Source organism: Macaca nemestrina, chromosome 6 (genome assembly GCF_043159975.1).
Source record: "Macaca nemestrina isolate mMacNem1 chromosome 6, mMacNem.hap1, whole genome shotgun sequence".
NCBI classification, from domain to species: domain Eukaryota; kingdom Metazoa; phylum Chordata; class Mammalia; order Primates; family Cercopithecidae; genus Macaca; species Macaca nemestrina.
The window spans coordinates 144,927,147-144,939,732 of NC_092130.1; the positions used below are offsets into that span (position 1 = coordinate 144,927,147).

At 36.6% G+C, this 12,586-nt stretch overlaps 1 protein-coding gene across 3 annotated transcripts in view; it reads left to right on the forward strand.

The window, feature by feature from the left end:
* The window catches only part of LOC105473078 (NAD kinase 2, mitochondrial), a 45,416-nt gene that overhangs the window by 6,070 nt on the left and 26,760 nt on the right, over nt 1-12,586 (forward strand). For all 3 annotated transcript variants that reach the window (XM_011726703.3, XM_011726702.3, XM_011726701.3), the window contains exons 2-5: nt 4,147-4,235; nt 5,468-5,556; nt 6,404-6,485; nt 12,417-12,500. In XM_011726703.3, the coding sequence (XP_011725005.1) occupies nt 6,415-6,485; nt 12,417-12,500 (155 nt within the window). In that variant the 5' untranslated portion in view covers nt 4,147-4,235; nt 5,468-5,556; nt 6,404-6,414. The remainder of the gene's footprint in view (nt 1-4,146; nt 4,236-5,467; nt 5,557-6,403; nt 6,486-12,416; nt 12,501-12,586) is intronic.

A 12,586-nucleotide genomic window follows, 5' to 3' on the forward strand; every position in this document is an offset into this window, starting at 1 on the left:
TTATAAACCATTTAGGTAATAGCGTAACTTCACATCTGGATCTTAAAGTGTGCTAAATCTGTCCATTCAAAATCTTGCTTTTTTTCCTTACGTGGTGTGTTTTATTTTAATATCAAAGCTGTGTGGAGAGACATGATCTTGGCTTTTGCAGATTCTGTAGGAGAAACTCTTGCTTATACTGAAATGTGTCTGTCTGTCTGTAGATCTCATGGAGTCACCTGCTTTTTCCAAGTGTCCTGGTGAATCTTTAATTATTTATTTATTTTAATGGAGAGAAGAATTAACAGGTTTTTGGGGAAAATATTAAAGACTGTTACTAATAATGTTGTGTAACATTGCAGAGAATTGGGAATGTGTTCTGAATTTCAGTAATTTCTCTAACCTTTTAATGGTAAGACATTTTCTAAGAAATCATGTGTTCTTATTTTTGTCTGATTAAAGGAATGTTTTTAGATATTTGAAGTCATGTTATTTTCAAAGGTGTAGCAAGAAATTCTTACCAGCTTTTGCATATTCCTTTTAAACAAATATAATTATTGGACTTCACTACTCACTGGCTGTGGTGATTGAATGTGAGGGAAGAATTAAAGCCAGTTGAATAGTGATTTAAGCCTTTCTAACTGGTGCTGTTTATTAAGTGATTTTCTTATTTTTTATCTGCCTTGTTTAGCCAGTTCATGTTAATAAAGCTTAATAGCCCAACCAGCAAGGTCTTTAAAGAAAATAAGAACTTACGTTCTCTAAATGAATGTTGAGCGTGACTTATTAGAAAATTAGTTCACAAGAAGAAATTTGAGTGGGAATAAGAATTTATGAACTGACATTTTTGCTTCAATGTTAAGTATTCTGATACTGACTGAACTTTGTATTTAGATTTGGAATTTTAGAAATTTTAGTATTGTTAGCAATCATAGAAAACTTGAAGTTTTTTGTTAGTTCTTCAGAACTTTTTCTCCCACAAATTCAGACCCTTTCGCCATCTCAAGCCAAAGTTCCCTAACAGTCAACTGCCAAGTATCTTATTTTCCTGGGGCTTGCTGAGAGCCAGGAAGTAAGCATAAAAGTTTCTGAACTCCCAGACTAGCATTTACAGGGCTTACACAGTAAGGTTTATGTGCTTTTTTCCTGGGTACATGTTCCATATTGTCCAAACCAAAATTTGGAACATAAGGTAAAAAGTCTGGATAGGGAATTGAAGTATGAGGGCCAGCTGCTCTTGAAGTTTTATTTAAAGTAGAAGTGGTAAATTAGATGTAACTAATTCAAATACACAGTAAGCCTATTGCAGCTGCAAGGGCAGCACCAGCAGCAGCTGTTTCAGCAGTCCTGGCACCCCAGTGTTAAAAAGAGTCAGAGTTAGGTGGAGGGATGGAAAGCATTCCAACAAGTACGAAGGAAGAGCTTGGTGAAAATAGACCAAAGAGATTAGAGTGTAGGGAATGGGGAGGAAAACAGGTAGGAGAAAGGAGCAGAAGTCAGATGGCATAAGCCTGAGAGTTGGTAGGGAGAATGCCATTTGTAGAGGGCATTAAACTGAGGAAGAGACATGCTGTGGTCTCTCTGATTTCTGTGTGGGGAATAATCTATGGGGCTCCAAGAGTGGAAGTAGGAAACCCCAGTTAGAGGCCTGTGCAGTGGTTCAGGTGTGAGATCATGAGTGGTAGAGGTGAAGAAGAGAAAAGTGCTTGGATCAAACATAAGATCTAGTAATTGGATGTGGAAATAAGCAAAAATGGAGGCATCGGGTATGGCTCTAGACTCTTGGCTTAAGCCATAGTTGGGGAATTCTTGGGCCAGAAAATGAGGGGCTAGATATTGAACATGCTAGATATTGAATGAATAATAATAGTATTTAATTATTCAGTATCTGGCATGTTTAGTACCTAGCCCTCTAAATTTGGGGTGCCTGTTAGATATCCAAAGAAATATGTCAAATAAGCAGTTGAATAAATGTATTTGAAGCCCTAAAGATAGGCCAGGTTGGGAGATAGCAGTTGGGAATCATCGGCATCAGCATATAGATCTCTTTTAAAGCTGTGGAACTAGAGGTTGCCAAGGGAGAGGGTAGTGGTCCATACTCACTGAGAGGTGGTTAATGCAGTTTTAGTCAATCTGTAGCTGGGTAATGATAGTGGTAATCTGAATATTAATGCTATGTTTGTCCATATTAAGAAACTCTGGTTTTTCAAACTTTACTGACTTGTGTTGATTTGTTGATTATTTTAAATGAAGGAATTTTCTAGTTATTATCATAGTCAATGTTTTCCTTTAAAAAATTATTGACGTTGGTAGCTTAAAGTTTAATGAAGCTTTTCGCTAGGCATTAAACTTTGGCACAGGCTGTCTAATCTATTGTAGTATATCTTGGTGAGTTAACATCTGTTTATTAATTTTCACAATAGCCAAATGCTTCCTCAGCTTCTCTTTTGTGAGAACATACAAAGATTACAAAGTGAGGGCAAAACTATTTAAAAACTCTTAACCCAGTAGTCACAGACAAAAGATAGGGAAGGTAGGTATCAAAATATTAACCCTTTTTGAGCCATAAGATTATATTTGATTTCAATTTTCTTTAAATGTGCATCTTCCATATTGTGAGTGTTATCTTTATAACCTTTAAAAAGTAAAATATGTATTAATATGCTGTCTAAGAAATAGTTTTACTTTATAGTTCAGTAAGTAATGATTTAAAACAAAATATTTGAGATTGTATATTAGGCTGAGTGTGGTGGCTCACACCTGTAACCCCAGCTTTTTTGGAAGCCAAGGTGTGTGGATTGTTCTTTTGGAAGCCGAGGTGTGTGGTCTCAAGGAGTTCGAGACCAACCTGGGCAACATGGTAAAACTCCATTTCTACCAAAAAAAAAAAATACAAAAATTAGTTGGGTGTGGTGGTGTGCACTTGTAGTCCCAGCTGCCTGGGAGGCAGAGGTGGGAGGACAGCTTGAGTCCAGGAGGCGGAGGTTACAGTGAGCTGAGATCGCACCACTACACCCCAGCCTGGGCAACAGAGCCAGACCCCGTTTCAAAAAAAAAAAAAAAAATATATATATATATATATATATATATATGTAGTAGGTATTTGAAAACTGATTTTGTTACATAAAGAGGAAAGGTATAAGCTGGGCACAGTGACATGTGCCGATAATCTCATCTACTTGGGAAACGGAAGCAGGGGAATCAATAGAGCCTAGGAGTCCAGGACCAGCCTGAGCAACATAGCAAGGCAGCATCTCAGGAACAAAAAAAAAAAAGAAAACAAAAAAAAAGGGAAAAGGAAAGGTATAAAGGAATTTGGAGGAGCAAAAAAGTACAAATAACACACTTTTGAATTCTAGCATTCACTGTAGTGAACAAATTTCCTACTTGGCGATTAAATGGATGTTCACTAAGGACATTTCTGAACTTTTTTCTCTACATTTTACTTTATGGATTATTCATAAGAAATATACTTTTAAATATTTTAGGCTGAGATAGTTATAAAATGTTACTCCAACTAGGAAAAATAATTCTTGAAGGATATATATATATTATATATATATATATAAAAATATAAAAGTTACCCTTTCTAAGGGAGCTAGTCAGCCCTTTGTTTAGATTGCATAGGGTAAATTCCAAATAGAGTTTATAAATCTGAGAACAAGAGAGAAGCAAATCCAAGGGGAACAAAGGTCATCTAACCACCTCTACAAGTATTAGTTTATCTTTGGTCATCAAGTAGCCACATGCAATGTGTTAAAAAGTCATCAACGCTGAGGCAGGAGAATGGCATGAACCCGGGAGGCGGAGCTTGCAGTTAGCTGAGATTGCGCCACTGCACTCCAGCCTGGGCGACAGAGCGAGACTCCGTCTCAAAAAAAAAAAAAAAAGTCAAAAAAATAAAAAGCTTAAGCTGTAAAACGTAAGATATTGAGATCCTGGTGACTATATGATTCAGAAAACATAATGCTGTATTTAGTATTAAAGCCAAATTATAATTTTCTGATATCAGGCTTTCTAGTTTAATTTGTACTGGTAGGTTTCACAGGTAGTCATTAAAATATATTTTCAAAAAATTGTATTTTATATGGGGCTTTTAAAAAACTATTAGAACATCATGTGTAATATGTCTTAGTAAAACAACATTTTTTTTTTGTTTTGATATAGCTTGCATTGAAAGGCTCTAGCTACAGTGGACTTCTTGAACGGCATCATATTCACACCAAAAATGTAGAACATATTATAGATAGTTTACGGTAAGTTTGTGGGATTGGGTCTTGGGTTGGATTTTATATTCAGGACTTCCAGTTCTTATTTTGTACTAGCAGCCCATTCTTAGGCTTTTAGTGTTGATTGTTACTATGAAATCATTTTCAGAAAATTATATCGAGGTTAATGGATCTGATTTTATAGCATCTTTAAGGAAATATTTATTCTCTGAAAATGTCACAAGTATTTTCAATTATTTGATCTTCCAGAGAAATGCATTTTCTACAGAGTTAATTCAGTTACACAGCTGGCTTCAACTGTGTAATGTTTTATTTATTAAAACAGACTAGTGGATTATATGAGTGTTCATTGTAATAATATTTTTGAGTGACTGAAAATTATAGAAACTTCTGTCCAAAAATTACAGAAACTTCAGTTAATTCAGAACTAAACGCAATTATGTGTGTACAAGAAGGTCAGTGTGAGAAACATGTGAATTACAAAGTGTTCAGTCACTATTCCAGTGTCTGGTACTCAATGGATATTTGTTGGATTTAAAATAACGGCCATTCAGTTTTATAGTTTAAAAAATCGTCACTCAGTCCGGGCGCGGTGGCTCACGCCTGTAATCCCTGCACTTTGGGAGGCCGAGGCGGGCGGACCACGAGGTGAGGAGATTGAGACCATCCTGGCTAACACAGTGAAACCCCGTCTCTACTAAAATACAAAAAATTAGCCGGGCGCGGTGGCGGGCGCCTGTAGTCCCAGCTACTCGGGAGGCTGAGGCAGGAGAATGGCGCGAACCCGGGAGGCGGAGCTTGCAGTGAGTCGAGATCGCGCCACTGTACTCCAGCCTGGGCGACAGAGTGAAGACTCCGCCTCAAAAAAAAAAAAAAAAAAAAAAAAAATCGTCACTCTAGGTGTTAGTCTTCTGGACCCTTTTTGTACTATGAATGTAAGCATTAGAAGGAGGAGAGAAAATGAAATTCTAACTAATACTGCTATTCACTAGTGGTTATAAAAGCTTTTAAAGCACATGGAGATTTGGGATATAACTTTTGATTTATTCATATGCTTCCTTAATTAGCTAGTTAATTGGCTGTTGTAATTAAATGATAACAAAGATAATGCTATAAAGCTCCATGTACATTTGCTTATAAGACACAAATTTGTTTATTTTACATCTCTGTTGTAATCATCTGCCTCTCGGAAAACATACCCCTGTTATATATATATTATTAGTGGAAATTTCGTATCACCTTTCCTTTTTTTATCCTAGAAATGAGGGAATTGAGGTTCGTCTAGTAAAGAGGAGAGAATATGATGAAGAGACTGTTCGATGGGCAGATGCTGTCATAGCTGCAGGAGGTAATAATTTTACAGAAGTAACGATGTTGGAATATACAAATGTTGTTTAATACACATTATTTCCAGATACCCTAGGGTCTAGCTATATTGAAGCCGTCAGAGTCTTACCATTAAACAACTTTTTGGATTGTTACGATTAGGTTTAAAACTTCTGTTTATACAAGTCTACTTTTTAAATGAATGATGTTACTGTGAGGTTCCTTGTGTATATTTAAGGTATGCATTTAACTTCAAATATGATTCAAAGGATCAGTTATTGTATTTTGGTATAATTATAGCAGTTTTAAGAAAAAAATGAAGTTGATAAAGAGTTTAATGAAATGAGGTAAATTCTATTCCTCTTTGGTCCCAATATACTTTCTTTTTTCTGAACTTTATCATTAAGTTAATGGCTACTGTTTCTAAAACTTTAAGTTGACAGCAGGTGTTGAAGAGAAAAATTTGAAGTTGGACACATTGGATATGTTTTCATTAAAATAATTTGTGAATTTGGACTGGTGTTATGGGAGAAGGAAAGAAGATTGGCTAATAGAAATTTTTGGATTACATTAGTGGTTACCAACTGTGGGGTGCTACTAGTATGTAAAGGGAATACATCTAAAACATTCTACAGTGTCCCCACAACAAAGAATTACTCTGCCTAAATGTAATCTTGCCGCTTACGAAATCCTGGATTAGAGTCGGAGAGAGAATCCAAAGGTATAATAGATAGAAAGGGAGTGGGATAGGCTATAGCAGTTAGCAGGGTAAGGTATGATTGTTAAAACTACTAATTTTCACAATGGCCAAAAACTGGATTTATAACAGAAATCTGGTTATGTCTTATATTTTGTCTTATTTTCGTTAGGTGATGGCACAATGCTGCTGGCAGCAAGTAAAGTCTTGGACAGACTTAAACCAGTTATAGGGGTAAACACTGATCCAGAACGGTAAGAAAGAACATACACTTTTTGTTTGATTTGTGTGGTGTGCTTTTTAATTTTTTTTTAGGTTATACATACATGTATTTCTGCTTTGCTTGCATAGTATCTTTTTATGGTCTGTCTTAAAATTTGGAAGCTATTCTTTATTTTCTCCACCATGTTCACATTCCTGGGCTCTGTTACTACAGACATTTTACTATGGTGTATGGTGTCTAAGTGGAAGCATGATTGTTCCTGGCCACCGTGAATATTAGAACCATGTTCCAGAAACATTCTAGTAATGAAATTTAGGTATGTAGAATTGAGTAGGATTGTCTTTTATGTAGTTGTTTTCAAGGATATAGCTCTAGTTTTAACCTCAGGCATGAAAAATATATATACATGTAGCTGGCATTGGTGGTAGGAGAACTGGGATGGACCAGTTCTCATATTTTCGCTTCCCGGGTAGTTTGGGAGTAGGATCTATGGCATAATAGACCTGAGTTCTTTACCCAGGTGAGTGTTGGGGACCTTTGGTATTGCTGAGGAGGGACAAGTTAATAATGATCCATTTTCTACTCTTCCTTATGGCTTGTATTTATGCTCCTCGTTATGCTACCACTGATTTTTTTTGGGGAGGTGACTTTACTGACTTAATAAAAAGACCTATCCAAACACTATTGGCATTTTTTTTTTTTCCTTCCTCAGCTTTCTGATATTTACCCTCAGTCTGTTCTAGCCACCCACAGCCGTGACTATACCTGGACTTTCTGATGATTTGGAATTTCCCTGTCTCTACAATCCTAATTAATTCCACTCTGACTGCAGCCTCCTACCTTAACAGCAGTCTTACTACTTTATCCCACTAAATCTGCCCTTTGACTTTCAGTATTTTGATCCCTTCCATTTTCTCCACTTATTTCTTCCTCACTTCATTTACTTTCTTAAATATTTCTTTCTTTCTTTTCTTTTCTTTTCTTTTTATTTTTGTTTTTTTGAGACAGAGTCTTGCTCTGTTGCCCAGGCTGGAGTGTAGTGGCGTGCTCTCAGTGCTTTGCAACCTCTGCTTCCTGGGTTCAAGTGATTCTTCTGCCTCAGCCTCCCGAGTGGCTGGGACTACAGGCATGCACCACCACACCTGGCTAATTTTTGTATTTTTAGTAGACATGGGGTTTCACCATGTTGGCCAGGCTGGTCTCAAACTCCTGATCTCAAGTGATCCTCCCACATTGGCCTCCCAAAGTGCAAATATTTCTTCATCGTTACCTTTCTGCACAATTCTAGATCAATCTGACCATTATCCTTTCTACTTCTGCATCAGTACTGCTGTGGTCATCTGGGGAAAAAAAGATCATTGGGTTTGGTGGCACTTCCAGTTTGTAGTCTTCAGCACTTAACAGTGGACTCAGAGTTGCACACAAACTTCCTGTGTAGCCCTACTCATCTCTCTTCCCCGTTCTCTGTGGTGGCTGCTTCAGTAGTTCAACTTTTGCATTCACCTTGCTTCCCTTATCCTTCCTCCTTCAATAAACCCACCTTTTTTTTCACAGAGGATTTGAAAGTCACTGGATTAGAACTACTTCACCTTTTCTCCTGCTTAAAAAAATCTTGTCCTATCATGTTGTCTTTTTTTTCTCTCCCTTCACACATGACTCCTTTTAGCCTGAAAAGACTTGTTCAAAACTCCTGTTTTTCAAGAAAATTTAAAAAATCTTTTACCCTGTGTCACTTTCGTATAACCTTTTATACGTATAAAAGGTTTTATACGTATACGTATAATCTTTTATTATCTCTTTTCCTTCCACTTATCCCCAAGCTTGGTTATCTGCACTTCTTCAGTTCTTAGTTATTTTCTAAAACTTTGCAACTTTTTTATGGATTTGCCCCCAACCAGTTCATTGACATTGCTTTTGCCTTAGATCAGTGATATCCTCGTTACTGAATTTACTGGATATTTTAGTCCTTGTCTTACCTGATTTCTGGGAAATTTTTGGTGCTAACTGCTCCCTTATTTCTACTCTACTTTGTTTGCATTTGTGATACCCCTTTCTTCCTATCTCTGTGACTACTTCTTTGTCTGTATCTCTTTTGAAGGATCTTACTATTTGGTTCCTGGCTAAATACTGGTGTTTTTACATATTGTGCTCTGGGCCATCTTTTTTCTTCTTCAATTCCTATATTGTCTCCAGGGAGGCTGATTAATACTGTGGTATTGGAGTCTCCTGGGACTGCAGAATCTTTATTCCAACAGTGATCTTCTTGCTTCCATTCTTAACCTTATAGTTTCTTAGTTTCTTCTCCCCACTGCAGCCAGCATGATTATTTTATGAAAGTTTGATAATATTATGTGACTTCTCTGCCTAGATTTTTTTTTTCTCATGGCTTCCCATCTAACTTAGGATAAAATCTTAATTTTTTACTGTGAATAGGGTGAAAAACTCCTGGTTTTCTTGGAACTTTCCTAGTTTTAGCACTGAAAGTCCTGTGTCCCAGGAGAATGTCAGTCCCAGGCAAACCAGGGGACAGTTGGTCACCTTAAATATGATATACAGGCTATACATTATCTGGCCTTTTACCGTTCTCTGTCCTTATTGCCTATTATTTTTCCCTTCATTCTATTCTAGCCACACTGGCCTCTACTTTGGATATATCCAGTGGTATTAAAAATGTAACATGTACAAATAAACTCTCCTTTTCTCTCTCCCATCGTTCTTAATGAATGGAATCATCTGTGCTGAAGCTGTAACTATCTCTCCCTCACTCTATCTTCAAATTGGTCCTAAGTTCTAGGGAACTTACTTTTGAGTCCATCTGTTGCCATCCTCACTGCCACTAAAAATAGCTCAGCCCTTTATAGTTGTTTAAATTACTGAACTAGCTTACAGTCTCTCTCCTTCTAACTTATCCTTTACACATTGTCTTAGCTTCTTTCTGAAGTGCAGATCTAATTGATTATACCCACTCCTTATTAAAATCTTTTAGTTTACCATGACCTTCAGGATACATTGTAAATTCCTTAGCATAAAATATATTATCTTTCACTGTCTCTTGCCTATTTGCTTTTCTAGTTTCACCTGTCCTCATATGTCCACAGGCATGACACATTCTTTAGCTTAAAAAATGTATTTTTGGAAACTGTTCTAGGATCAACCTAGGATCCTTTCTAAAAGGCTGTTCTTAACTGCAAAATGTAACTATATGAGTGTCCACCAACATGCTGGTTAGAGGCTCACACAGGGATGCTTTTACTCTGGTGGGGAGCTTTGTTGATATATAAGATCCAGGGCATGATTTGAGAGTAGGTGAAAGAGTTGTCCAGAAAGGCCCATGTCCCCCCAACCCACCCACCCATGCCTTTGTATGTGCTTTTGTCAAAAGTTCCCTTACACCACTTACTCACTTCTGTGGTTGTTGTTTGTTCAAGACTGGGGTTTCTCCTGGGTTAATTCCCTCTACAGAAAGCACTTATCCCTATATATTTATTTTCTGTTTCTTTTTCTCTTCCATTAGACTATAAATTCCTTGAGTATAGGACCTTGTATTTTAATTTCTCTGTCACTAGCATAGTTTTATACATAGCTGGTAGGTAATAAATACTTGAAAAATGAATGATTAAGTGATTTTAGGGAATAGGGATAGAACCCCAATCTAGCTGAGTAAATATTCCCTAAATGTAAATAATTGAGATCATTGGTTCAGTAATTAATTTTTAATTGCCATCAATGTTGATGCATGTGGGTTTTAGAACTTCTTAATGGCTTATTTTTATATCATTAAGGTAAAAGATTCTTAACTTTAGTGATCATATGTTACACAGTTTATTGAACTATATTTTCTTTTGAAAACTGGCTTCATATTCATAAATTTGTGGGAATTTGAAGCTGGCAAGCAATTGTTAATATTGTCATCTCTTCTCTATTTTCTACCTAGAAGAACAGGTGTTAGAAGTTCTTTGGTTTCTCTTCTTGCCTCCAGGGCAAGCCAAAGTTGCCTTCTGGTTTTGTGTATGCTTCAAGTTATCTGACTTCTTTATCTTAAATATGGTGGTATCTCAGTCCTTCAAAAAAGCTTCAAAAAAGCTCAGAGCTTCGAAAAAGATCAGAAGTTAATGTTCAACTTAAGTTGAACAACTTAAGTTGTTCAAATGTTGCATAACAAATCATCTCAAAACTTAGAGGCTTATGATGGTAACAGTGTATTATTTCTTATGGGTTGTGCATGTCAGGAGTTCAGGAGCAGTTTGGCTGGGTGGTTTTGGCTTGAGATCTCTCCTGAGTATAAGCAGGTGTCAGCTTGGTCTGTAGGCATCTGAAGGCTTGACTTGGGCTGGAGAATCCACTTTCAAGATGGCCCACTCACATGGACTCATCTAAATCAAATGTGTAATTTCTGTCTGTCTCTTCTGTATTCTACAGCCACTCTACTGAGCCTGGTAAATAATTACAACATTTGAAAGCTTAATATTCAAAATGGGATAGAGGGCATGTGGATAGTCAGCCTCCAAGGTAGCTTCATAGTATTTAGGTACCCTTTAATGTACTCCTCCCTGCCCCCCAATAGTCAATCAAGGATGGCCTATGTGACCAGTAGAATATGGTGTGAGAATGTGTAGGTCCCAAGACCAGGTCATAAATGGTATTACAGCGTCTATACTGGTCTTGAGGATTGTTCGTTATGGGGTAGGACAGCCACCATGATATGAGGATGCTCACAACAGTCCTGTGGAGAGGTTCACATGGAGGGGGATTGAGGTCTCCTGCCAACAGCCAGCACCAAGTTGCCAGCCATGTGAGTGAGCAACCCTGGAAGTGGTCGTGCTAGCCCAAGTCAAGCCTTCAGATGCCTGCAGCCCTAGCTGATATCTGACTGTAACCTCATGAGAGAGTCTTCTCTCTACAGAGGTTTTAGACTTGCAGTTGACCTCAGCAGATATTATGCTATCAAATGACCATTGATGCCTTTTATATACTTAACATTGCGTGAAGTATTACAACGAATATAAGAATTTAAAAACCTAGGCCTTGCGTTTCTTAACCTCAGTGTTGACCCGCTTAGATAAAGAAGTTTACTATTCACAACTTTGTAAAAACATTTTTCTCTGGTCTTCACACTTACAAGTTGATTTACATTGATTATCAGGAGTTTGTTTTCCTAAGCCTACCCTCAGCCTTTTCTTCAAGATTGAAGTATCATTAAATGATGATGACTGAGCCTTCTGGACACATCTTTAGGTGCCACATACTCTCATCTACACCAACCAATAGGCAGTCTTACCACCTTATAATTTGCAATGATTCATTTTAATTTGTCTTCCACATCAAGCTATGAACTCCTTAAAGGAGTTTCATTATTTATATATTTTTGAATAAATGAAGGATTACATTGGATTAAGCTTTCTCAGTTCTTTTTTAGTGACTTAGGATATCTTAAATGACATTTAAAAAGGAATTATGGTTCAAAACATTTCACATAAATATTTTGATTCCTCAGAATCACCTTTTGAGATTGCTGGTTTGTCCTGATTTTGGAGATGAGGAAGCTGATGCCAAAGTGACTTGCCCAAAGTTAATAGTTAAATGATTTAAAGGTTAGAATAAAAATTTTAAGGTTAGTAGTTAAATAATGTAATTATTTGAACAACACTGTACCATTAGGTAACTTTACAGGGTAATTAGTGGCAGATTTGCTGCTATTTTTAGTTTCATTGTAATGTAGAAACTCACATATTATTATGTATTATGGCATTAAAGCTGGATGTAGACTACTAACTCTATGTGGTCTTTTTTATTTTTGTTGAAAAAACACAATTTTGTGGCAAAAAATGGAATATAGAGTAGAAATTTTTAGAATTTCATTTCTTAATTTTATAACTTAGTGATACCTTTTGATTAAATTCTTTTGCTTCACTTTTTTTTCTTTTCCTCTTTATATCACCAAAAAATTCCTGTTAAAATACAGGTCTGAGGGTCATTTATGCTTGCCCGTTCGATATACACATTCCTTTCCAGAAGCCTTACAGAAGTTCTATCGTGGTGAGTTCAGGTAGGAATTTCTTACAGTTTTTCTTATATAAGTATCTTAATAAGTATGTGCCATTAATAAATCTGTTAAAAAACAGAACAAATCAG